We start from the raw sequence: 27,602 nt of genomic DNA on the forward strand, positions 1-27,602 counted from the left end.
GTTCCTTTTGAAGATGGCAATGTGACGTTGCTGAAATATTGGAAATATTTATTAAAGTGTAATTTAATTTATATTCTTATGTACATTGTCAATTCCTTAAGTGATTTAATAATGCATAATCAACGTACAAGCTTGTCTACGAGAATAAACAATATTTTCTTTAAAGCAAACAAACACATGCACACATTCAACTATACAATCTAAAGTAAGTAAAATATTACCAATAATGATTTTCTATGTTGTGAATTACTAAAATAAAGAGACATCCACATGTAATGCTAATGACATCTAACACACACACACACACACACACACACAAATAAAACAAAATAAACACAACAAAGAAATCTGAAAGCATTAAGAAAAAGTTAGTCAAACAAAATTTTATAAAATAAAAATTAAAAATATTCTGAAGAACATCAATGACAAGTAGTAAATGATGGATTAAACAAAATGTACTTTAAAGTGAACAGTAAATTAGCAAGAACAAAAAATAACAAGTGGTAGAAAGAAAGAAAAAGATGAACAGACTGTCTACACTGAAATATTGAAAATGAAGCAAGTTTTAAAGAAGACAAAGCATAAATATTAATTATGCATGCACTTTAATCAATGCATAGATATGAATGAATTTATTACTTACAGTGTGAGAGGAGCTGTCAAGTTTCACAGATGCTTTTGTAGCTGAATGTTTATGCAGTGGTCCAACATCTTGCAAGAAATCCGCCCAGAGATGATCAGCATGTTGCTTTTTTGCTTCCTCTGTAAGTTCATTATTTTCTTCAACAGGATTTTCTTCAGTAGTATCAACTGGTGCACCCTTTTTCCCTCTTTTCTTCCTAGACAAAATATTTGGTATACCCTTTAGAATTACCTGCACTTGCTTTCAGCCAGCAGAAAAATTATTCAGTTTTATAATAACAATAACAACACTGCATTCAGACACTTACCTATATGTGAATTATCCTAAGATTTTCTAAAATATTTTTTGAAAATATACTCAAATGCAACAGGAAATTGCAACATGCCTTATTCATCTTGTATTCAAGGTTGACAAAAATATACGTGGATATTCAATATTCTCTTAAAGTCTTACTTACTGCCTTTGTAATCCAATTTTCCATGATAAAAAGTATAATAATTCATATCTTAATTTAACTTCTTAAACTTAGGTCAGCCTTTTCCCCACATGGTGTTGTGTAATATGTGAATTTCATTACCAAAAAGATGCTTATTATTATTATTATTATTATTGTTGTTACATAACACCTCCAAGGAGTCTAAAGACTCATTGAAGGAGGACACCTACTCTACAGTTATCTTCACCACTCAATTCACCAACTACTACAAACTGCAACTACATCAACGTCATCTACTGCCCACCACCACCACTAGTATTTTCACAGACAATCACAAACATCCATGCCCACAGCGGGATTCGAATCTGCAGTCTTTTGGCTGGAGAGTGGATACGCTAACCACTCAGCCAACCAGGTTGGCATATTGATTGTTATGTTTATAACTTCTCTTCATACCAGATATGTTAATGTTTATTATCTGATCTTACTGACACTTGAAGAAAATTTCAGAAAGTCAGATCATTTAATCAATACTGCTTTAGCAAAGAAACCAAAATCATTTTTATTATGTGCTAAAATCACCAGACTCAAGATATAAAAAAAATAAATAGCTACTGCTAAAAACTTGACTGGATTCTTACTGATATCACACACAAACACAAGCTGAAAAATCAACCATTCGCAAATAGGTCCAAACAAACAAATTTAAAGTTAAATATATATACATATATATATATATATATACTAGCCCCCCCCCCCCATGTTCCGGACTGGTAGGCTGGTTCTCCTTGAATTCTGATGACTCGAAAGGTGGTTTCCACTCCCCACCACCCAACCCACCAAGTTCTGGACTGGCAGGCCGGTTCTCCTTGAATTCTGATGACTCGAAAGGAAGGGTTCCTCCCCCTGGTGCCCAACCCCGTGAATTCCGGACTGGTAGGCCGGTTCTTGAATTCTGATGACTCGAATTTTGAAAACTCAAAAGGGGGTTTCCGCCCTTGGCACCCAACCCGCCCGAGTTCCATACTGGTAGACCGGTTCTCCTTGAATTCTGATGACTCAAATTTTGAAAACTCTACACGCAGGGTAGCCCCTGAGTTTCAAAACGTTTCAAATAATTTGACAAAAAACGTAAGCCAAAAATGTTATATAAAAAGGCTTATCATTTTATATATATAGGGTAGATATATAGTAAAAGAAGAATGTAAGCTTTGTTACTATACAGATACAAGGAATAAGAATAGGTTGGAATTGGAATAAGATGGAATGAGACTATCACAAAGTCTACTGTACTCTTTTTACTATCACCACCACGATTTGTTTTTGTTCTTATTACTTCTGCAGGTGTGTGTAAGTAACATAAAAATATATAGGAATGCTTAGAAGCAGCAAAAGAATAACATAGCATTAACAAATACAGTAGTAGTGTCCTTCAGTCTGTATAGGAGGTAGATCATAGCTTGGAATTATTCAAATAGATTAATGCTAAGATTAATATTCAAATATAAAGGGTTTAGCATGATATCAGCAATGCCTAAGTTTTTCTCTCTGTATTGTCACAGCAGCACTACAAGATTTCCTATGAATTCCAAAGAACATGTCATTTTTCTGTTGTGGCATATGCAAATTATCTGAACATAGCATGTGTACTTTTACATCATTCCGCTGCTAAGCTATATCTAATCGAATTTGAAGTTTATGAATGGTATGTCTATTATAAAAAGAAATTATCTGATTAACCAGAATTCATAGAATCACTGCTCTAAGGAAATTCACCATAACAAACCTTCTGCTTTATAACAAAATATTCTTTTGGAGTCTACAAATTTGCTATAATAAAAGGCGACTACTGAGCAGCATTTGTATGGAATGAATTTTCACATTTAGTAAAATTCAAGATGTTTGCAACAAAATGGCTCTGGTACAAAAGATTAGCTCATCTTTCTGTGTTAAAGTGTAATGCTTGCTTCTGTGTACATCTCTGAATATTTCACACATGTGCACTGAATTTGTTTTTAGCTTATCAGCTATTTTATCACATATATAAATAGCCAATATTTTACAGAAGTTAACAGTACAAAATTATAAAGCAGCATGTTCATTTTTTATAATTCAGGATATATAAAAAAACTTACTACCTAATTTCAATGGTATTATGAGAGCTTCAGGAAATCACAAACACATCAAAAGTAGGACATTCACTTTTCAAAAAGGGAAACAACAGATTCATAAGAGACTCTATAGCCCAGTCAGTATCAATGATGCCTTTTGCTTTGGAAAGACCTGGGGTCAAATCCCATCTAGGATGTTAAAAACATTTATCAAGGATTTCAAAAAAAAAAAAAAAAAAAGTGAAAGTGGGTTAGCAAGTCAAATATAGAGGTGGAAAGATTTTACCTTTTGGAAACTCTATTTTTCATCCAGCAAAACAAGTAAACTCTCAGAAGACACACATATAGACATAGCAGACAATGTAGATCGTATTAACTGCCTTAAAATGAGCAGCAATCAGGTTTCTAGCTTGCCAAGTCACTTGAATATGGCAGGCCATTGAGCCTAATATGAAAAAAAAAAAAAAGCTGGAGTAGGATGGGACAGTAGATTCATCTCAAGTCTGACAGCTTTTGCCTGCTTGCTATGCTAATTATTATTATTATTACTGCTACAAGACCTTCAGGGAGTCAGGAGACTCATCAAGGGAGGCCATATATCACTCATACAACCTATCATACCTTTGACTGAATTCATTCATACTATCTGCAATATCCATCTCCAAAGAGAAGACATTCCAATTACACACTGCTCTATGAGAGAAAAATAGAGCTCTCACCCATTTCTTAATTGCATTCATTCTGAACTTCCATGGATGCCCTCTCATATTCTCTCCACCTTCCATAAAATGAAGGTTCCATCTAATGGTATCCTGTATGATCCTTTCAGAAGTATCACATCATCCATTCCTTCTGTTTTCTAGCATTTACAGTCCACAATTCTCACTTTTTCTCTCCACCATCATAATCTACATTTCACAATCCCGATATCTTTAACAATCTCCTTTTTGAAACTGGATCCACACACACAACAGGCCAGATCATTTTGTATCAATGATACATCCTTATCCTTACATTAAATGTTTATTTCAGCACTGCAATTATCCTATGAATTATATTTGCAGTCTTTGCCATATAACTGTGGAAAATTTCCTATTTACTAAAACTCCAAGATCCCTAGCCAGGTCAGTTTTTTCAAGCATAATTCTGCCAATCTCTCATTATGCCAAAGTGCAAAACGTCACACTAACATTGAACTGACAGCCATTTTTAGGTCTAAAATTCCAGCTTATTTAAATCGCCATGCAAGCTACATGTCAATTGTATTTCAGATTACCCAGTCTACCTTTGCATCATCAGCAAATAGCTATATTTCTTTTATCGAATCCACCTTATGTCATTAATGTAAAGACTGAATAACAACGGATGGACCAAGGACAGATCCATTTTGGATAGGCCACTTTTTGATATCTATCACTTAGCCATCCACTTATCCAAAGTAATAGTTAATAATTCAGTCCCATATTCTCCAACTTATGCAGTAGCTTTCATGCTGAATCCCATCAAAAGCTTTAGCAAAATTCAAAAGTATCATGATATATATATATCCATTACCCTTGTCTAACTCAACCACATTCTTATAAAATGTGAGCAAGTTGACCTTTCATTACTAAATCCTATGCTGTTCATTGCAAAGTACAGATTCTCTGTCAACTAATTTCTGTATGTAATCTTTTACTTGGTAAAATCAAAATCTTCACCATCACCCCAGAGAGATACTGATAAGACAATAGCTGGCAAACACATCAGTTTTTGAACCACCCTTATGCAATGGGGTTATCATACATTCCTCCTGTGGAAATGTCCCTGCATTCAGACTTAAATTATAGAGCAATGTCAAATGCATGGCCAGTTCAGCTGAAAGCTCTTTTAGTATCCATGCTATCCCATTCAGTCCCTAAAGCCAAATTCTTATTCAGTTTATGAAACAGCTCCAGTACCACCACCACCTCCTCCTCCTCATACACCTGTGCTTCTACATTCAATGTAGAAGTAGCAGTGATCGCTATATTGCGTTCAACAGGTTGATAGCTTTCAGCAAAAATAGACATTCTTAGCTGAACAACTTCTACATCTGGCATCCACATATAATCCTAATGTATAAGGGGGACTGGAAAGCAATCAATTTTTTGAACTCCATTTTTGATATAAATTTTATTAAAGAAAAAATTAACATTATTCAATTATATAATCACCATCGTTAATTATAACCTTATTCCAACGATCTAGTAAGTTTAGAATTCCTTTTTTGAAAAAAAGTGTTTTCTTTGGAGGCAAAAAATTATATCAAACCCCTTTGAACATCATCTTACGAATGGAAGGTTTTATTCTTATGCTGTGTTCTAATGACCTGAATAAGAGATAGTCACTAGGGGCAATATCTGGCAAATATGGAGGATGTGGTAGAAGTTCCCATCCTAACTGCCTAATTTTTTCTTGAGTCATTCTTGCAGAATGTGGTTTTGCATTATCTTGCTGCAAAATTAACCCTTTTCGATTGACAAGGCGCAGGACATTTGATTAACAATGCTTGATGTAGTTGCTCTAATTGTTCACAGTAGATGGCTGCTGTGATAGTCTTATCTATTTCCATGAGTTCATAATGAATAATTCCATGAATATCCCACCAAACACACAACAGAACCTTTTGTGGATGAAGTCCATCTTTAGGTGTTGGAATTGGAGTTTGATTTGGAGAAAGCCACTGTTTTCTGCGTTTAATATTCTTATACAGCACCCATTTTTCGTCACCAGTTACGACTCATTCCAAAAAAAGGGTCATTTTGGTGTCTGGTCAACAATGAATTGCAAATCGTCCGTCTCTGTGCTTTATTGTCGTCTGACAGTTCATGCGGTACCCGTACACCCTGTTTGAGAACCTTGCCACTCTTATGTAAGTGCTCTTGGACAGTTGACCATGATGAATTAAGTTTCTCTGCTAATTCTTGTATGGTTTGTTTTGGATTTGATTCAATGAGAGTCTTAAGAGCATCGTCATCTAGAGTAAGAGATCTTCCAGATCGAGGACGATCAGAGAGAGAGAGAGAGATCAAAATTTTTTTCTGCACATCTCCTAAACCATCTCTGACATTTGTTAACCTTCAATACGTCTCCATAAGTTGAGCAAATGATTTTGGTAGCCTCGGTAGCATTGTTTCCTTGGTGAAACAAAAACAGCATGCAATGACGTAAATGCTGCTCTTCAACTTTAAAGTCTGCCATATTAAAACAAATAATCTGAAATTTAAAAAAATATATTTTTTAAATAAAAAAGTAATTCTAATATTTAAATAAAAATCAAATTTAATAATTTAAGTGTTATTTAAAAAAAAAAAAATCTGTTAAAAATGAACTATTAAAAATAATTGATTACTTTCCAGTCCCCTTTATACTACAGATTTACAGCCTTACATGGGTGGAAATCACATAAAAAAAATACTAAAAACAAAATAAATGAGTTATTTATTAACTAGGTAATATTTTGCTGAATTTTAAATCTCCATCTCTAGCATCATTATCACAATACATGGGCACAATTAATGCTGGAAACAATTCAAATTGCAGCAGACAAAAGTCTTAACATGGTGCCCTCTAACACTGATAAACAGAAATATTTACAATTGTTTGACTACTGTTTATTTCAAAATGACTATCTTCCAAATGTTAGGTAAATTAATGCAGTCATACTTGGAGGTTAGAGTAAATGTTTCACTGCCACTGATCATTTAAAAAAAGATTCTCCAATTTATTAGTTTTTGTATGGCACATTATCTTTCATTCATCTAATCCTATATGAAGAAATGTTGTTAGTTTCACAGGCCTAACTTGCAATGATAGTGACAAATGCATCTCTTGTGTCCTCCAAGCAAAAAATGTGTAATAAATTTCACACAAATTAAATTGCAGTACATTTCTGGCAAAAGTTACAAATTCCCTAAAGATGTAGTTAAAGAAATTAATGTGCAATGTTTACAGAAAAATATGTAGAGAGACATTTCAGTATGGAATATGTGTACCCTGAACTGCAATGCAGCTCTCACAATGTTGTACCTTGCTTAGCACGAAGTGATTCAGGAGTTCTTGAGACAAACTGGAGAGGAATTTTGATCAGCAATGTGTCTCACTATTGCTTCCCAAACGTATTTTATGGATTTGGGATATGGAGAGTGTGCTGACCATTTGATTCGATTAATGTTCGTGGTCCCCAGAAGCATCTCCACTGCTAGTGTACTATGTGGTATGGCATATTATCCATGAAAATAAACTCTTTGCCTACAGCACCATGGAACACTCAAACATGACACTGAAGAACTTTGTTGCAATATTGTTCACTAGTCATAGTCTCTTTTTCCAGTACTTGTAGCATCCAATAAGTATAATGCCTTCCCACACCATGATCCCAGCACAGCTGGATCTATCCTTTTCAAGAACATTCTCGCAATGGTAAACAACATAACTTTCATGGCAGATCAAGTATCGTCTAGAATCAGAAGAAAGACTAAAACGACTCTCACATGTAAAGAGTACACTAGCCCATTGGTGTCTTGTCCTATTTTTATGGATACAACACCACTGAAAACATGCTCTATGATGAGCTGTGAATAAAGAGATGCAGACTACAGGCCTACTTGTCACAGATATCTTGCCACAGCTTGTCGAGATATCAACGTACCTGTGCTTGAATGGAGCACAACTTGCAGCAAGCTGACCTGCCATGGTGCATTTATTATGTTTTGTTATTATAACCAAACATCTGTCTTCAAGCTGCATGGTAGAGCAAGAGCAACCTCTTTGCAAACATCTGGAACAAATTCCATTGTTTGAAATGTTGCCAAGAGACTGGATATAAGGCTATGTGAGATTCCAAATTCTCTGACAATATCAATAATTCTGCAGCCTTCGTTAAGCTTTCCAATATTTCTTCCTTGAGTGAAATCATCTAGTGGATGTCTTTGAAACATTACAAGACATCCAAGTTTGAAACTTTATTCCCTCACGAAAAGACCCTCCTTCAAACACGATTTGCTTACTGCAGCCTTTTGCCTTTTATCCTGTTGAGTGCTACCACGTGATCCTTTTGCACAATTCGAAAATATGAATGTGTACCCACTTTCTACTTGAAATCATCAGTTATACAAATTGCCACAAACTGATTCTTCTGCATTTGTGGTTCTAATCTTCAAAAATAGGTACATCCTTAGGTTTTGGACACGCACACCAGTGTACTTGTAAATACACCCTTCCAAAATTTTCTCCCTCTGTTTAACCAAATGATTTTTTGGTTTTAACTGAGAATCTGTACTGCACCTGAAACCTGAGTCTCAATAAATACAGCACCTGAATTTCACCAATGTATAGAAAAACAATAATCATAAGGTTTTTTGCCCAATAATCAAGGCTAAAAGACATCACCCATGACGGATACTGAAGACAAAACTCAGTTTTGTTTTTTTCCATTTCTTCGTGTTCATATACATAAATAAAATTTGACTTATCCACAATACTGATATATTATTGGTTTGAAACCTTTTGAGGATGGGAGACAGAAAAACACAGACATTACAGTTTTATGCTGTTATTTTCTATGAGGAAAATTATTGGAATTATTAAATAAGAATTTAAATTTTTAGCAGTGCTTAACGGTCAAAGCAGCATAACTGAGAGGAGACCTCCATGTAGCCTTTTAAGGAATGCAGTGAACCAATGAGGACTAATGACCTAATATCCAATCCTCACCTTCTTAAGGTGCACCCTGTTAGGTATCCACCTGAATATTACATCGATCTGGAATTAAGCTGACTTCTTACTGGCTTAAATCATAAAGCAAAATGATGGTACAACATGACAGAATTTTATGGAACAAATCCCAACTCAAAAATACATTACAGTTTTGACTGAGAATCTGTAAGTAAATAAAATAAGGAAATATAAGGAAAATAAAATATTCTGCAATATAATTATAGAGATAAATGAACAAACTAAGAAACAATTACAAAATGATATACGTCATGAGAGAATGTTCCAGAGAGTTGACAACAGTTTTAACTTGCATTTCTAACCTGAGGCTTAGATTATCCCAGTTCAAAGGAGTGGAAAGATAGCAAAACTGTTCTGCTTCATAAAGGGGTAGATAAGACTAAGGCGTTGAATTATACGGTACTTGTATATAGAGGCTAATGACTTCACATGACAACTGCTTTAGCATCCCATAATGCAATGCACATTCACTTACGAGCATGTATTAATACTATGCATTATAGGAAGGACCACTACCCAGATCGGTTTCAACCTTTATTGAGGTCTCATCAGCCTCCTATATACAAGTAGCCCAGTCGTGAAGGACTATGCACAAACTGTTTGCTTACACTCGGATAAAGGATGAAACCATAGAGAATATAATGTCTTAGTATCTTTAATTTATAGTATAACCAAGTGGAAAAACTTTCAACATTTATTGCTAATCCAGAGTATTCTAGTAATAAAGTGTAACACGTTTTGGTTACTTGCATAAGGAAATATGACTTCTGCATTACACCTTGGTATCACTTCTGGGTCTGGCTCCTACTGATGTGATTTTGTACTGAAGTGGTTAATTTCCCTGAGATATGAGCAGCTGTGCTCAGTGGTGTGGTGAGCCTGTCACTGAGTGGAACTACCACTGAGTTAAATGATCCTTCGGGACACTGATTATTGGGTAATCTGAGGGATTGCATGAGTTTTTGCAGAGCTATTCCCACATTTAAACATACCTCAATAAAGGTCAAAACAAGTCTGGGTAGTAGCCCTTTCTATAATGCATAGCATTATACATGTCCGTAAGGATACATGCATTGCATTATGGGATACTAAGGCAACTGATGTGAAGTCATTAGCCTCTATGTATAAGTAGTCCATTTGTGAAGTGACTTCAAGCGCAAACTTTGTTTGCTTACAGGATTATAAAGGATGAAACCAAGAATATAATGTCTTGGCATCTTTAATTTATAGTATAACCAAGTGAAAAAACTTTCAACGGGTTACATGTCAGTACATGGTGCTGTTTTCTTGTGTTTGAGCTGTTTTATTTTTTTTTCTACTTTTTTCTACCTTGACTAGTGAAGGTTTAAATATTTCTGGGTAACATACATGATAAGTTCATCATCAGTCCTACTGTTAGTATGGGTTTTGGCTAATTTTTCTCTTATTCCCAAATTATTCATCATGCTCCTCATATATCAGTTTTCTTTATTCTGGTATCTATTTCCAATTTTAATTTGTTATCTTCACTAAAAGCTATGCCTAAATAGCTGAAATATTTTACTTGCTTATTGTTCTTCATTGAGAATGCAACTAAAGTTTTCTATGTTGTTGCCCATTTTTATAGTTGTAAGTTTTTTTGTTGTTGATTTTCAAGCCAAATTTGTTACAGCTGTTATGCAATATCTCCAGTTTTAATATGAGGCTTTATGCCGCTAACTTTCATAATGCAACCTATATCAGTGATGAATAAGAGTGAAGATATTGTTGAGATAAGGTAAGATTCCTTCATCATCATCAAATTCCTGCCATGTACCCTCATGGGGTGTACAGGATATGATAGTACTACATAAAAAAATTACATCATTACTAACTTCCTATCTACAATTTTCCTCCAAATCAGTCTGTAACTTGTTAAGACTCCAACATTATCAGATCTTATATATCTATCATCTAAGGCACTTTGTACAATATCAATCCACCTATATCTTGGTCTTCCTCTGGGTCCTTTTCCTGCCAACCTGGCAGAGAACACTTGTTTTGCTAATTTTTTCTCTCCCATTCTATTTAAGTGACCATGACAATTGAGATTAGCTCTGCTAACGCATTCCTGGATGCTGACAATGTCAAGTTATTTCCTAATATCCTCGTTTTTAATATGATATTGCCATTAATGCCATCTGTTCACGCCTCTAATCTTTCTCAGGACACTCATATCTGTGGTCTCTAGTCTTTGGTCAAGTGTTTTACTTCTGGCCCAGCTCTTAGATCCATAAGTTAAAACTGGTTTGAACACTGTCCTGTATACAGCTAATTTAGTGTTCCGACTAATTTCTCTCTTATTCCATGTGAATTTATTCAATTGACTTCCCACCATACCAGCTTTGCTGATTCTGTTGTCTATTTCTATATTGAATTTACCACCTTCACCAAAAATCGTGCCTAAGTAGCTGAAATGTTTTACTTGTTCCACAGGTTCTCCATTCACAACACAGTTGACATTTTCAATGATTCTGCCTATTTTCATTGTCTTTCTCTTTTTATTGCTGACCTTCATACCATATCTATTACAACAGCTATTCAATTTAGTCAGAGAATCTTGAAGAATTGTAGCAGATTTATTTAGAAGTATAACATCATCCGCATAAAGCAAAGAGCTGACATTAAGCTCTCCAATTTTGATATCATGTTTAATACCACTTTCCTTCATAATGTGATCCATACAGATAATGAATAACAGAGGGGATAATGTACATCGTTGTCTGACACCAGATTTAACATTAAACCATCTTCCTGTACTTCCTTCAATTCTAACTGCTGACTTACAACTCAAATAAAGACTAAGTATTGCTTGATATAATGCCCCATTGACACAATATAACTGTAGCGTATTGAATAGATTCTCTCTTCGCACCTTGTCATATGCCTTTTCCAGATCGATAAAACTTAAATACAGATTTTTGTTATATTCCATTGCTTTCTCGACAATTTGTCGTAAAGTGAAGATCTGATCCTGACAGCCTCTATTTGGCCTGAATCCAGCTTGTTCTTCCACAATTCTTCTCAATCGTTTCTCAAGTATACTTGCATAGATCTTGCCAGGAACACTCAGTAGGGAAATACCTCTGTAATTCCCTACTCACATTCAGTTTTATTTCCCTTTTTATATATGGGTACTATAAGAGCTCTACTCCAATCATTGGGAATTCGTCCCTCTGTCCAGGATCTCTTAACTATGCAGTGCAGCCACTGTAAGACCTTTATACCACCATACTTCAGCATTTCTGGTCGAATATCATCCACTCCTGCTGCCTTTCCACATTTTAAGCCTTTGATGGCTTTTTCTACTTCAAGTATGGATATGTATTCCTGACTGCATGCTTGGTCAGTGTTTTTTTACCACTGTGCTGTCATCACTGCTTGTTTCATTTAGCAGTTTTTCAAAGTAATTACTCCATACTTCAAGGATATCTTTTTCTTCCGTTTTCATGTCACCTTTATCATCTCTAACTCCTTTTACAGTACTCTTTCCTCCATTCCTAAGCTTTTTCAACAACCTCCAGAATATTTTGCCGCCTTCTTGATATTTATTTTCTATATTCTTGCCAAAGTCCTCCCATGACTTTTGTTTAGCTAGTTTTACACAGTGTTTAGCATTCTTGCATTTGTCTCTGTATTCTCTAAGAGCACAAGCTGACTTATTCGCCAGCAACTTTTGATATGCTTTCTTCTTTTCCTTCACTGCCTCGTTAACTTCCTGTGTCCACCATAGAGTTCTAATTTTTCTATCCTTGCAGACAACCTCACCACATGTCTCTCTGGCTGAATCAGTCAATGTTTTCTTCAGGATTTGCCACTGAATCTCCAAGGTTTGGCTCTTGTTCTTAAATTTTTTCTTGAATAATGTTTGTGTATTTTAGTCTACAGTTCACATCTGAGAGCTGCTCAACTTTTATTCGCTTTAAAACTTTCTTACATGTTATTCTTTTCAGTATGAAATTCAATTTTATCCTGCTCAAGACTAAATAGTGATCACTTCCAATTTCAAATCCTCTGTACACTCTGGTGTCCTGCACCAAGGAGAAAACATCACTATCAACAATAACATAGTCAATGAGACTTTTCTTATTCCTTGTCTCTTCTCTCTATGTGAATTTGTGCGCATTTTTATGTTGGAACATGGTGTTAGTAATAACCAGTCCATGTCCTGAGCAGAAATCCAACAGATATTTGCCATTATTATTAGCTTTGCTCTTTTCTCCAAATTTTCCCAAAATATTTGTGTATGTCTCACAATCATTTCCTACTCTGCTATTTAGATCCCCAACAAGGACCAACTTTTCCTTTTTCATTGTGACAGTTGCTTTTTCTAAAGCATCAAAAAATTCCTCTACTTCTACCTTAGTAGAACCTTCTGTGGGACCATAGGCACAAATAAGTCTCATTGTCCAGTCTCCATTCTCATATTTGTCCACATTACTCTACTCAAGACTGCCTCCCATTCAAGAAGATTAGCCTCGTATTTTGTGTTGAATACTATGGCTACTCCTCCTTTTCCTTGATTGTCATTGCCCGAATATAACATTTTGTATTTATTGCTCAGAAAGATCTCACCAGTTTTTGTCTTTTTTGTTTCAGTCAACCCTATTATGTCGATCTGGTACTTATGTAATTCCTCAGCTAGCTCCATTTCTTTGCCATTCAGGCTTCTTATGTTGATAGTACCGATCTTTAACTCTGATGATGTTGAGTTGGGGTGTGTTTTCAGATTTTTTCCAGTAGCTGACTTTTCGCTGTTCACCCTGGTTCCCTGGCGAAAACAACAGGGGCCTTGTTTAACCAAGCGACGCACCAGCTGGCATGAAATTTTGTCATGTTGTACCATCATTTTTTATTTTGGTTTAACGAATAAGAATACAATTTGGTCGGCTAAATCCCAAATTGCCAGCCCATCCTCGTTCATTCAGTATCAAAGTAGATACCCAACAGAGTGCACCACGAGAAGGTGAGGATTGGACATTAGCTCAGAAGCCCTGGTCAGTTCTCCGCATTCCTTTAAAGGCTATGTGGAGGTCTCCTCTCAGTTATACAGCTTTGACCCTTTTAGTATATTATTAGATAAAATTTTGTAGCCTTTTGTAGTTAGAGGAATATCACTGCTGTGATATTCCTCTAACTTTCACATTCATTTCTATTTCCTTTTTTATATATTGCTATGATTAGGGATTGTTTCTATTGTGCAGGTATCTCTTTGTCTTCACATATTAAATTTACCATTGTATGTATATCTGTAGTTAATTCACTTCCACCTGATGAGTTTGCCTACTATTCTCTCAGTACATGGTGCTTTCTTGTCTTTAAGCTGTTTTATGTTTTCTTCTACTTTGATTAGTGAAGGTTTAAATTAAATATTTCTGTGTGTAACATGCATGATAAATTCATCATCATCATCCAATTCCTGACATGTACCTTCAAGGGGGTGTCCAGCATGATAAGTTTTCTCTTCAAAAGTCTCAGCAGGTTTATCTCAGTCAGGGAGTTTGTTAAAGTACTCTATCCACCTGTTTGCTATTTCATCTCTAGTAGCTAGTGTTTGTCGATTACTGATTGTTGATTATTTGTTGTCTTTATATGTAAACCTATTCTTTTTTCCCCCCCTAATTTCACAGAAAAATTTTCTTTGGTTAATTAAAATTAAGTATTCAAGAAGTTCCTCAGGTTCATCTCAGTCTAGGAGTTTGTTAAAGTACTCTACCCACCTGTTTGCTGGCCTGGTTAGTGTATCTGCTCTCCAGCCAAAAGGCTGCGGGTTCGAATCCCACCGTGGGCATAGATGTTGGTGACTGTCTGTAGAAATACTAGTGGTGGTGGTCAGCACTGGTGCAGATGATGAAAGTAGTTGTATTTGGTGCCCTCCCTCGATGAGTCTTCGGTGCTATGTAATAATAATAATAATAATTTCTGGATTTGTTTAATCTGTTCTTGTAAAAATTTTCTTTTCTGATATCACCAGTTCACATTCTTCATTAAACTATTTTTATGCTGTATGTTCTATGTTCTGCTGCTACTTTTTATGCTATTCTTGATATACTTTCAGATAGTTTCAATATTTTCATTCTATTCCAGCTAATTAATTTTCAATTTTGGTTTTTAATTTTTAACTCACACTCATATTTTCTTATCTCTTATGTTTTATCCTTTTTTTTTTTTTTTTTTATGTTGGGCCCATATACAGGAGGTTGGTTGGCCAACCTATAGTATGTTAGTACCGTATATGGGTGGTGGGTTGCGAAAGGAGAAACTTGTTTACATTTGATTTGAATGCCTGTATGTTGTATTCCTTGGGAAATACGTCTGGGGAAGACTGTTCCACAGTACTGTAGTAGCAGGGATGAATGAGGAGGAAAAGAAACTTGTTCTGTGGGTTTCGAGGTGTACTGTGAAAGGATGTTGGGTGGCAGCTGTACGTGTTCCAATGGGCTTAGTACAAGGTGGGGGAATTATTGATGCTGTTTCAGATGAGCATTTTTCATAGAAATATTTATAGAATACACAGATTGCAGAGACTAAGTGTCTATGTGAAAGTGGGGGAAGTGAGTTGGTGAGGGATGGGTCATTTATTAGTCTAATTGCTCTCCTCTGTATTGAGTCAAGCATTTTGAGGGAGCTTTTTGGAGCTCCACTCCAGATGTGAGAGCAGTATTCGAGAGCTGGGCAGATTTGTGACTTGTATAGTGTTAACAGCTGTTTAGAGGTGAAGTAGCATCTTGAGCAAAAGAGAAAACCTAGTTTTTTGGAATCTGAGGATGCAATGGTTGTGATGTGCTTATGCGAGGAGAGGCTTGATGTCAAAGTAATTCCAAGAAGAGAAATTTCATCTTGTCTGAGAATTTGAGTGTTATCGAAAACAATGCTAGGGGAAAATGGTTCTTTTTTGTGAGAAATAGGACAGAACTGGGTTTTACTAGCGTTGAAGTTGACAAGGTTATCTGAGCCCCATTGGCAGATGGCTTGGAGGTCAGAATTAAGGGCAGTGGTGGTTGATGTTCTGTGGGTTGTGTAGAGTAGGGTTTGTCAAATGAAAGAGAGGAATGTAATGTGCTGTCATCTGCAAAACTGTGTATTGGGTTAGAGGTCAACTGAAGTAGGTAATTGACATATAGAAAGAAGAGGGTCGGTGAGAGAACTGAACCTTGTGGGACCCCAGCATTAGTTGGATGGTGAGAGGATAGGGAGCCGTCTACCATCACACATAGTGTGCGTCCGGACAGGAAGTTAGTAATCCATCTGCAGAGGTCCTGAGGCAGTCCAAATGATGGGAGTTTGCCAAGTAAGCCTTTGTACCAGACTCAGTTGAAGGCTTTGGAGATATCAAGTGCAACTACTTGGGATTCACCGAATTTCTCCATGACGTTTGTGCGATGATGGCTGATGTATGAGAGTAGATCTCCTGTTGAATGGCTTTGGCAGAATCCGTACTGGTAGTTGCTTAATAGCCAGGTATCTTCAAGGTAGATTAGGAGTTGAGAGTTGATGATTTTCTCCATTACTTTAGATAGGACTGAAGTGAGTGAGATAGGGCGGTAGTTAGATGGCAGTGATTTGTCACCCTTTTTGGGAATGGGTTATAGGCCAGTTTCCAGGTGTTGGGATATATACCAGTGGAGTAAGAGAGTGTGTACAGGTGACATAGGATTGGAGTCAGTTCCGACGCACAGACCTTCAGGATAATTGGAGGATTGCCGTCAGGGCCAGGAGACTTTTTTGTGTCTAATTAAGACAACAGGTTAGTGGTGTCTTTTTGGCAAAAGGATACAGGGAGGGGGGGGGACATTGTATGTTGAGTAGTGGAATGACTGGAGGGCATTTGCCATTGTCAGTTATGTGTGCATTGGAGGCAAAATGTGATGACAGGAGATTAGCTTTTTCTATGGGTGATGTTGCAATTGAGCCATCTGGGTATGATAGAGGTCGGAATAGTGTAGGGCAAAAGTTACGGCCAATTGCTTTGGCAAGAGACCAAAAGGCACGGCTGCCATTTGGACAGGCTGCAAGTTTCCTGTTCAAATTCTGTTTTGGAAGTATTGATAATTTTCTTGCATTTGCTACAGGCTTCATCATAGGCATTGAATGAGGATGGGGTTCTTGATTTGAGCCAGTTGTGGTATGCCTGATTTTTCATTTGTACAGCCTTGGCACATTTTTTGGAAAACCAGGGTTTAGTTAGGGGATGGCAGGTCTGAGTAGTGTGGGGAATATATGTTTTCATGCCAGTGCGCATCACTTTGGTGATGTGTTCAGTGCATATGTTTGGACTGGAAGACCGGAAACAAAAGTCTAACCATAGGAATGACACATAGTAGTGTCAGAGACTGTCCCATTTGGCACTGTTATAATGCCAAACTACTCGTGTGGAAGTGACTGTGTAAGCATTGTTGCATGGGAGAGGAGATTCTGACCACTAAGTTGTGGTCAGAATTGCCCAGGAGGCTCACTACATTCACTGCATATTTGGAGGGGTCATTAGTAAGGAAGAGATCTAGGGTATTTGGGGAGTGGTTTGGGTTATCTGGTATTCTGGTTGGTTTTTGAACAATTTGTGTGAGGTCATTGGTGACTGCAAATGTTTCAGCATCTCTGCCTGCAGGATCTGTATAACTGGAAGAGGAAAGCCAATTGGTGTTATGGACGTTGAAATCACCTAGGAGGATGATTTTGCTGTTAGGAGAGTGGGACTGGAGAAAATCAACTTTTAGGAAGAGGAAATGAAAGAGCTCAGAGTGATTGGTGGTGTTAGGAGAGCAATAGAGACAGCAAATAAATTTGACTGAGTGGGAGAGGGATATCTTCAAAGGAAGGTCAAAGTCGGGCGATTCTAAGTTAGTTGTTCTCTGGAAGGGTATGCCAGAGCGGATATATGCACAGACGCCACCCTTGGGTCGAAAGGAGTTAAAAAGTGTATAGTTAGGAAGGTTGAGATTTGAGTTTCTGTTAAAAAGAGTAGGTGGGGTTTGGCAGACTGCAGACGGTAGTGGATGCTATTAAGGTTGGAGTGGAGGCCGTGGATGTTGGTGAAGTGGATATGCAAGGTTCTGTGAAACATGGATTTGACCCCAAGGGTCTTGCATGTTTCCTATGCAGTGCCTGTATGCTGGTGTCCTTGGTGGATGCTAGTGGCATCACTTGGTTTTTGTACTAGTTTGGATTGTTTGTAGTCTATCACCCAACTGTTGTCTCCATTTTGGCGTTTTTCTTCTAGTTGTCTTCAGAGTTGGCATCTTTTTTCTCTCTGGGCAAAGGTTAAATCAGGTCGAGCACGTATGCACAACTGGGGGCAAGTGTCCTTTAGCTTGTTGTTTATCGCTGTTATAAATTTGGTTGTGTTTATTGGCGAGTTGCAGGTCACTTTCACGAAAAGTGAAAAGTTTCTTTTGTTTATGGGTCCAATATGATGGCATTTGATGATATTTCTGGAATTGAAATTGCATTCTCCTGCAAGTTTGCCGACGTCTTCTTTTAAGGATTTACCATTTTCCGTCAGAAAGTTCAGGATAAAAAAAAGCCATTTTAAGCCTGGTGCTTTGCTACAAAATGGAACAGTGATTAAATCATAAGTTAAAAGTAAAATCACAACCTAAATGCCCATATCTTATATCATATTGCAGCATAAGTGAGTTATGGAATATCTGTGTAATAACTCACCTAACTTTTTGTTTTAGTCCTATCAGCACATGATACAGAATCTTGTTCTTCAGTGTCCTCGTCATCATTTTATATCTATTTAATTCATGTTTTATCTAGTTTGTTAATACTATATCTCAGATATGTTGAAAAATATTTACTCTTAATTGAGCTTAAAAACAGCGATTAGGAAATGGTCACTATCACACTCAGCTTCTCTGATACTCCAGATATTCTAGATGCAATTTATTATGATATGGTCTATTTGATTGAATGTATATCCATCAGGAGAGTTCTATCTATCTTAGTTTATGTATATTCTTCCTCATAAACATAGTATACTGCTTATTATTAAATTTCTAGATGCAGCCAAATTAATCAACCTTTTTCATTAATATTTATTTCTTCATGAAGACATTGGCTTCCAATAATTTTTTTTATGTTTCTTCTTTTCCAATTTTTGCATTGAAATCTCCTAATAGGATAATATCTTGTCATGGAATGTTTTCAAGGATAAGTTACAGTTTTTCATAGAATTTATCTTTTATTTTCCATTCTGCAACTTCCATGGATGCATGTACATTAATAAAAGTTATCTTTCAAAAAATCCTTATAAAATAAGTTATCTCATGCTCTTAGCTTGCTTATTCTTTCATTAAAAGCTTCAAGTTCATCAGAAATGACCATAATTTTTCTATTCATATATGATATGTTCCAAAACTATTCCAAATTTGTGCTTATCAGAGTTGTTTGCACCATAAAATAGAAAAAGGTTATCTTTCTTCATATTACCCCCCCCCATCCATCTTGTCTCTTGTATTGCCTATATTCATTTTATATCTATTTAATTCATATGTAAGTTCTTGAAATGATCTGACTCTATACAATTTTTTTGCATTCCATGAACCTATTTGGACCCCATTATGCCAAGGCTTGGGTTGATATCCATTTAAGTCCATCCAGTAAAGATTACTTGATACTTGTTTTGTGACCAGTTCATTTTTTATGAGATGGCATTATCAGCCCCATATTCAACCCCCCACCCCAACCTAGAGAACAAAGATGATTCTTCCTTTGATCCCTTCTATGTGACCTGTCTGGCTTGGGAGACACTACTGATAGCAATGCTACTGCCAGTATGCTCACAGAATCATAAGAACATACAAGCATCCTCCCACCACATGATGGAAACAGAATCTTCCTATATATAACTGTAAAACTCCAGCATAGGCATGATTCATAATTTGGCAAACAAATTTTGCAATTGCTTGAATTCTGCTCATAATTTCTTTTCCAAGTCCTAAATTAACATACACGAGTTTTGGCAGAATTTCCACCCAAGTGAAACAGAATTTGATGGATACATTCTTTCAAGCTTGTCAGTTTTTGTAACACAAATGCTAATAGAGTCCTACACATTACTTTATTTAGAAAGATATTAATTCTGACTATACTACAGTTTTACATTTTCAAGCAGCAATTTTATATCCATTTTATGTTGCCAATTTAGAAACTTGGTTGTTGCTTTAAAAAAAAAAAAAAAAAAAAAAAAGCCATTTTAAGCCTGGTGCTTTGTTACAAAATGGAACAATGATTAAATCATAAATTAAAAGTAAAACCACAACCTAAATGTCTACATCTTATATCATATTGTAGCATAAGTGAGTCATGGAATATCTGTGTAATAACTCACCTAACTTTTTGTTTTCTTTTAGTCCTATCAGCACATGATACAGAATCTTGTTCTTCAGCTTCCTCGTCATCATCATCATCATCTTCTTCCTTTTCACTCTCTGATAAATCTTCATTTTCTATAAAATAATAAAATTATGATATTATAGAATAAACAGTCCTGAACAAATTTTACTTTCTATTTGGCTTAAATCAGATATATACATGATGAAGATATTAGAAAGGAACTTAACATTGTTGTTAGCAATCAAGAATGTGTAAGTAGAGCTAAGCTAAGGTGTTATGGCCACTTAAATAGAATGGGTGAGGAAAGGTTATCAAAATAGGTGTTTAATATTTTGGATGAATATTAAAATAGGTGTTTGATGCTGTGACAATGGCAGGACAAAGACCCAGAAGATAACCAAGGCCTAGGTGGATTGATTCATCAGAAGTGCCTTAGAAGCACAAAATGTTAGATATGACAATACTGGAGTGCTGACAAGTAAACTAATTTGAGGGAAAATTGTGCATAGGAGATTTATAATAATGTAAACTTTATCATGTAGTGCTGTCATAGTAGCCTGAGCACCCATTGAGAGTGCTCAGGCTACTAATGGTATGATGGTACATGATGAGATTTCATGTCAGCTGAAGGCATCATCTGATTAAATTAGTCCCTGTTGCTTTCATAAGGGAATGAGAGCAAACAGTGAAAATAAGAAACCATCAACTTAAGGAGTATCAATGGAAAGGAAACTGAGCTTGCAGAAAAACTGGAAAAATATTATATGGATTAGTACTACTAATACAAAGAAGACTAAAACAGATAAAATCCTTCTAAATAACAAATATCACAATAATAAATATAAAATGTTACATTTGGACAATAATGATCAAAGAAAGGAATGACTAGCAAGAGCATTATACCAAATATAGATGAACTTCTTGACTGGAAGGAACTTTCAAGTAAAATTATATGGGCAAGCTTCAAAATGAGGCGATGGACAATTAAACTAATTTGCATCTACAGTTTCACAGAAGGCTATCCTAAGAAAGACATGAAGGAATTAGAAAAAATGACAAACTAGAGAAAATAATAATGATAAGTACTACTGGATTTCTCTTCAAAGTTTCATGACTAATACCAAGTTCCAACATAAAGATGGTCACAAATTCACATGGAGAGAAGACAGGTAGTAAGAAAAGCTTTACTGACTATGTTATTGTTGACAGCAATAGCTTCATGCTAGTTCAGGATACAATAACAGGAACTCTTAAACATTAATAGTATACAGAGGATTTGAAACTGAATGATCATCATCTAGTTTTAAGTAGTTTAAAAATGAATATCACATTGAAAGCACAACATCTAAGAAAGTTTTTGAAAGAATTGAAGTTGAGCAGCTTTTACAGGCTTACTGTAGACTTAAATTCTTTCAAAAGTTGAATACAAGAGTACACACATTATTAGCAGTGCTAGAAAAGAATAAAACATACCAAAATTTCATAGCAAATAAGTTGGCAGATGCCCTAAAAGAATATAGAGAAAAATGTAGGAGAGCTAAGTTATGTGTAAAAGAAGCTAACAAAACACCATGGAAAGTACTAGGTTAGGTAAGAATGAAAAAATAAATATCAGAAGAAGCAAAATGTTCTTGAGATTTTTGAAAAAAAAAAAAAAGGTTTGAAAAGGAGGAAAAAGTATTGTAAAAGGAGTGTCAGAGGTGATAAAGATGGCATGAAATCTAAAGATAAAGATATTTTAGATGTCTGGAGTAAATATATTATTGAGAATGTAAGGATGAATATCAGGAAGTTATTGAGGAGAATGAAAGAAGTGTAGTATGAAGTATTGTCAGCATGTTGCCAAAGCATGACAATGATGAGTTGAGATGATAGATCATTTGATAGAAGAATGGATTTGTACAAAAGTAATAGATTGCATTTGAATGACTTTGTGTGAATGAACTGGAAAGACTGTTGCTAGAAGGAAGTGCCTTGAGTGATGCAAGCAAGAGATCAAAGGAACAAGAGGTGAAGTGAAAGATCAGCAGAGTGGAACAGATGAGACTGAAGTGCTTGTTAATGGAAATAGTAGTAGTAGTAGGGTGAGAGTTAGAGAGAGAGAGAGAGAGAGAGAGAGAAAGGGAATGCAAGAGGAAGAGGGAGTCAGAGTAGACAGGAAGACACGGCATAGAGAGACAAGAGCAAGGACAGGTGTAGTGGAGAAATCACAATCAACAGGTGGCCTGGGAGGAACTGGTTATTGACTTAAAAGTGAATGGCTGTATTTATGCCAGGAGCATCAGAAATAAGTGAGATAAAATTGTTTTACTGACTTAGTTTCATCATCCAAAAGTTGTTGGAATAAATGAAACATGGTTGAATGAGGATGATGTACTGATAGGGGAAAAAAATGGAGGAATACAATGTTTTTCATGAGGATAGAAAAGACAAGGAGAGCGAGGAAGCTCATAATAGTTCTTTTTAAATATTCTACTCCTTCATTCACTGGATGCTACATTCAACAGCAATCAGCTCGTTGAATGAATTCCATCTTCTGTGATGGATTCCATCCATCACAGAAGATGGAATTATAAAAACTTTATTGCGATGTGCTTGTACTATTTGTTCTACACTTCAACTATTACAGCAGGAACTCTTAAACATCAAATGATATATAAAACTAAATGGCTTTTCAGAAAGTACCAAGCAACAGCTTTTAAATTCCTATAATCCTGGCTCAAATAGCAAAAACAGAAAAGTCGAATTCCAATTCCTTGCATTTCTAGCAACTCAGAACCCATTTCCATAATTCTTAAGAAATGCAATTTAGTAGTTACTTTTCTTCCCATCAACAAATAATCACCATGGTTTCCATCTTCAAAAGATAATGGTCTCCTCTAGCTCACCCTGGTGTCTATCAACTTTTTTGTGACTTCATCATTCTTACTGTGGACAAACTAGATTCTCTGTGGAGGAGAGAATACAAGAACCCCAATCTTGTAAATCTGAAAAATCTTGCCAAGCCAGATTTTTCAGATTTCAAAATTAAAAAGCTGTTGCTTGGTCCTTTCTGAAAAGCCACTGTTTATAAATCTGGTCTGAAACAAGGTTACTTCATCGATGTCAGTATAATTTGAATGACTGCAAGAAAAGTGCTGAGGCTTTACTTCACTGTCTGAACTTAAATTGGAGCAACTGCCTCTCTCTCTATCTAAGATATGGGAAAATCTTATTTTAAGCACACAATATATTTTTTTAAGAGCTAATGAATTATCAATGAAAAACAGAAACAAAAAGGCATTAGCTGATATTTTAAAAAAGCCTATGTAGAAGTAGGCTTTGCACTCTACGACGCTTGACGCATGAAGAAAGACTTATAAGTTCGAGTCTAGTTGCTGACTGGAGGAACATTTTCTAAGCCTTTTTGAGACCGGTTCCCGAGTTAGTTGATCTCAGGCATGGGCAAACAGGTTTTTTCTCCTGGAAACTTGGGTTTTTAGTTCTGTAAACTCAAGGAAATCAGCCTTCAAACCCACACTATTTTCAGGCACTAAAAATATTGTATTAGGGTTAGGGACCACGAGATGACGGCACTTATTAGCCGTTTTCTTCACTGCATACCAATTAATTAGTGATAGCCTTGGGCCAGCTATCTCTGATTGGCTACCAGTGGAGATTGAACCGCCCACTCAGTCCCCAAAAGTTAGACAGGGTTTAAATAGCCTCGTTTACTCCCTATATTGGAACAAAAAGGAGTTAGCTGATTTGAATTATCAATATTTTCTCAGTTATATCATTGTGTTGTTTTATATATAACATTACATAGCTCTTGCTTTTTCAAATCCCTTGTTTGCTTTCTATTTTGTAATTAATTATTGCTGTCACTGATGATGGCCTGTAATATTCAAGCTAAAATATATGGCCTTAAATAAATGGTATTATTACTTATCCCTTGTGTTCTTTCATGTTAATTGAAGAAACCTCTCGTGACTCAAGCATCTCTTAACCATGCTACTGGCCAAGATGTCTATAGACGTCAAGGTTATCGTGGATATGAAGTGCATATTAAAATTGTAATACCAATATTACATTGAAATATATGATGGATACGAAGCACATGAGAATGCGTATTTCATCCATAACGGCCGGTCAGGTGGTTAATAACTGTGTATCTGGAGTTTTAGTTAAGGTATTGGTGAGGTTGATGAGAGCTAGAATACAAAAGTGGGTCGATAACAGTGGTATTCTCTGTGCTTGTCAGCATGGGTTTGTTAAATGGAGGTCGTGTTTTAACAAGTTGATAAATGTACTGGACAAGGGAGGTGAATAAAAAGTGGTATACTCAGATTTTGCAAAGGCTTTTGATAGATAGCCACACCACAAGTAGGTAACTAAGCTGGAGCAGATGGAATTGGATGATAGATTAGCAAGTTGGATAGGCAGCTGGTTTTCATATAGGTATCAGCAAGTTCTGTATTGGGGGAGAGACAAGTGCAGTATCCCAGAGAGGAACGTTATTTGTGGTGTGCTGCAGGGATCTGTTGGAACCATTCTTATTTAATTAGTACAATAATGATAATGGGAGGGATTTAACTGCTGATATACAACTGTTTGCAGATAATGCAAAAGTGGGGGAAGTGATGAGGAATCAAGAAGATACTGTGGCCTAATAGAAAGACCTGAACAGATTGTACTCAGTGGGCAACAGTATGGAACTATCAGTTCATTGTTGTAAAGTGTAAGGTTCTGATATTTGATAGGCGACAATGGAATACAAAGTATACACTTGATGGGGAAATTTTGAAGGAGGTTGAGAGGACAAGAGATCTTCGGGTAGTCAACAAGGATATGAGGTTCAGAGGTCACATTGAACAAGTTGTTAAGTCATCACATCAGATTATGGCAATGATGTGGAGGACCTTGGTCAGGCCTCACTGTGCACAGATTTGGTCTTCTAGTTTTCATCATGGTCTTCTAGTTCACATCCAAAAGACCAGTTCCATCTTAGTAACTCTGGACAAGACTAACTAAGATGGAACTGGTCTTTTGGATGTGTGAGATATGAAGACAGATTGAAGGAATGCAATTTGCAAAGCCTCTTGAATAGGAGAAAGAAAGAAAGAATATGACTGAAATGTTAATAGCAGGCGATCTTAATGCTAGAACTGGAAATAATCTAATCCCAAATGTCAGGTAAATATAGAGAAATTTGCATGAATAACAATGGCAAAGAATTATTAGACTTCTGTATTTGAAATAATTTTAAAATAATAGAGTAAAACTCCTTTTTTACACTTTACATGGGACTGATGGAAAAAAGTGTAAATATAAAATGTAAAAAATGTAAAAAACATTTTAAAAAAGGCTAAAAGATGACTTACTGCTAGTAGGTGACTCCACATACTAGATTACAAAATTTAATAACTGAAAATAAATGAATTTACAATTACTTACATTTATCTATTTAAAAAAAATCTTTAATTCTTGATTGTTTTTGCTTTTTCTGCACTCTTATAAGTTCCATCTGCCTCTCCACAGTGTATAAGGCATTAAATACTCCATCGTCTCTTGATGCACTTGCAATATACTGCCTCAAAACAGAGTTAGCTTCCATTGCTTCTTTACTAGTAGGAATGGTAGGTTCTTGATCACAGTCTTCTTCAACCACTTCCTCTTCTTCTTCACTAAGGTGGTTAAAGAAAGGGTGTCTTCTATGCTTGGTACCATTGATTTAATCATCAACATAGTCTTGAAATGAGGAAGACTCATCCATCACATACCAGTTGTTGGGCTCTGACATATCATCTTCCTCTTGTAGTTGTTCCTCCTCTTCCACAAACGTAACTCCTGCCTTCCGGAAGCAGTTGGATTATGGTTTCAGGAGTAACATGCTTTGGCAACAAGGATTGATATGGTCATTTGTTTTGGGTCCATACCATTACCATGCATAAACACAGCTTTTTCAACAGGCATTTTTCTATATGTCCATTTAAATGCATGGATGATGCCCAGATCTACTGGCTGAAGCTCACTTGTACAATTAGGAGGAAAGAACACTAATCTAATGTTTCTGAGCTGCAGATCTTCAGGGTGTGCAGGACATTCGTCTAGCAGTAGTAGTATTTTGTGGTGATTTGTCCCCATTTTAGCATCCAGAGAATGCATGGTGCATATGCATATGAAGATGCTGCTGTGTTGTTGGCATCATACTTAGTAAGCAGATTTTCACGTTCTTAAAACACCTTGGCTTTTTAAATTTACCAATTACCAGTGGAGGTAATTTTTCTGATCCATCACCACTGACCATGAGCAAAACAGTTACCTTCTGCTTGCTGAGTTTTCCATCTGACACTTCTCTCCTTTAAAACACATTTTACTTGGCAGAATGTTATAAAAGAGCCCAGTTTCATCAGCATTAAAAATATTTTTCAGTTGTTGTCCTGAATAATAGTCTTTAGTTCAGGTTTCCACTGGTTTACAGTTTCCCTTGCAACAATACTTTCTCCACATACTTGATTATACACAATATTGTGATGAGTCTTGAAACGATCAATCCATCTATTTGATACAATAAAACCATTAATCCCCAACCTCGCAGCAAATTCAAGGGCTTTTGCTCGGAGTAAACCCAATGTTCTCATAGAAACAAACAAACTCCGCCACAAGTTTATCCAATTCATCATATGTCGATGTCCAGATATATTTTCGTTTTTTTTGACATAGTGGCAGATTGCTTTGCATTGAATTCAATGCTTGACCTGTTTTTTACTATCGTGTTCAAAGTGGACACGGAGAGTACAAGATCTTTTGCTAATTGCACACACGTTCTGGCATACCAATCTACACATCACAGAATTGCCATCTTTTCTTCTACTGAAATATATTTTCTGTCTTTTTCCTCCATGATACTAACATGGATCATCCACCACCACAACTTGAAAGCACCTATCACAAGCTAAATTATGTAGCAGAAATTCTACAATATAGCACGTGCTTCTGAATTGCAACTACAAATACCAATACTGCAAGCTAGTGAAGCGATATTTCATGAACTGTAGTTTATTCACTGATATCTAATATTCACAAGTAACAACTGTTACTTGGTAGAAGTGTGAATGTGATTTCACAATTTGTGTATGATCCTTGTTCACAATTTCAATACAGCACTGTGAATGTGAAATCACATCACAACACGTTATGGGTGGCACAAGCTACTCGACAGTTTAAACTTACTGATATGAAAACTTCACAGTATCAATTCGTACTGTGATTGAAAAATCACAGTATCGCTCATCACTACATCACTGCTGCAAGC

The 27,602-nt window shown here is 36.0% G+C and overlaps 1 protein-coding gene across 1 annotated transcript in view; it reads right to left on the minus strand.

The window, feature by feature from the left end:
* Nucleotides 1–27,602, minus strand: part of Yeti (yeti) — an 86,054-nt gene that overhangs the window by 42,985 nt on the left and 15,467 nt on the right. The window contains exons 2-3 of the mRNA XM_090413017.1: nucleotides 20,301–20,418; nucleotides 644–839 (exon numbers count right to left, since the gene is read on the minus strand). Coding sequence (XP_090269143.1) covers nucleotides 644–839; nucleotides 20,301–20,418 — 314 coding nt within the window. The remainder of the gene's footprint in view (nucleotides 1–643; nucleotides 840–20,300; nucleotides 20,419–27,602) is intronic.

This window comes from Typopeltis vanoorti, chromosome 1 (assembly GCF_054136105.1).
Source record: "Typopeltis vanoorti isolate ZY-2024b chromosome 1, IOZ_Tvanoo_1.0, whole genome shotgun sequence".
Classification (NCBI taxonomy): domain Eukaryota; kingdom Metazoa; phylum Arthropoda; class Arachnida; order Uropygi; family Thelyphonidae; genus Typopeltis; species Typopeltis vanoorti.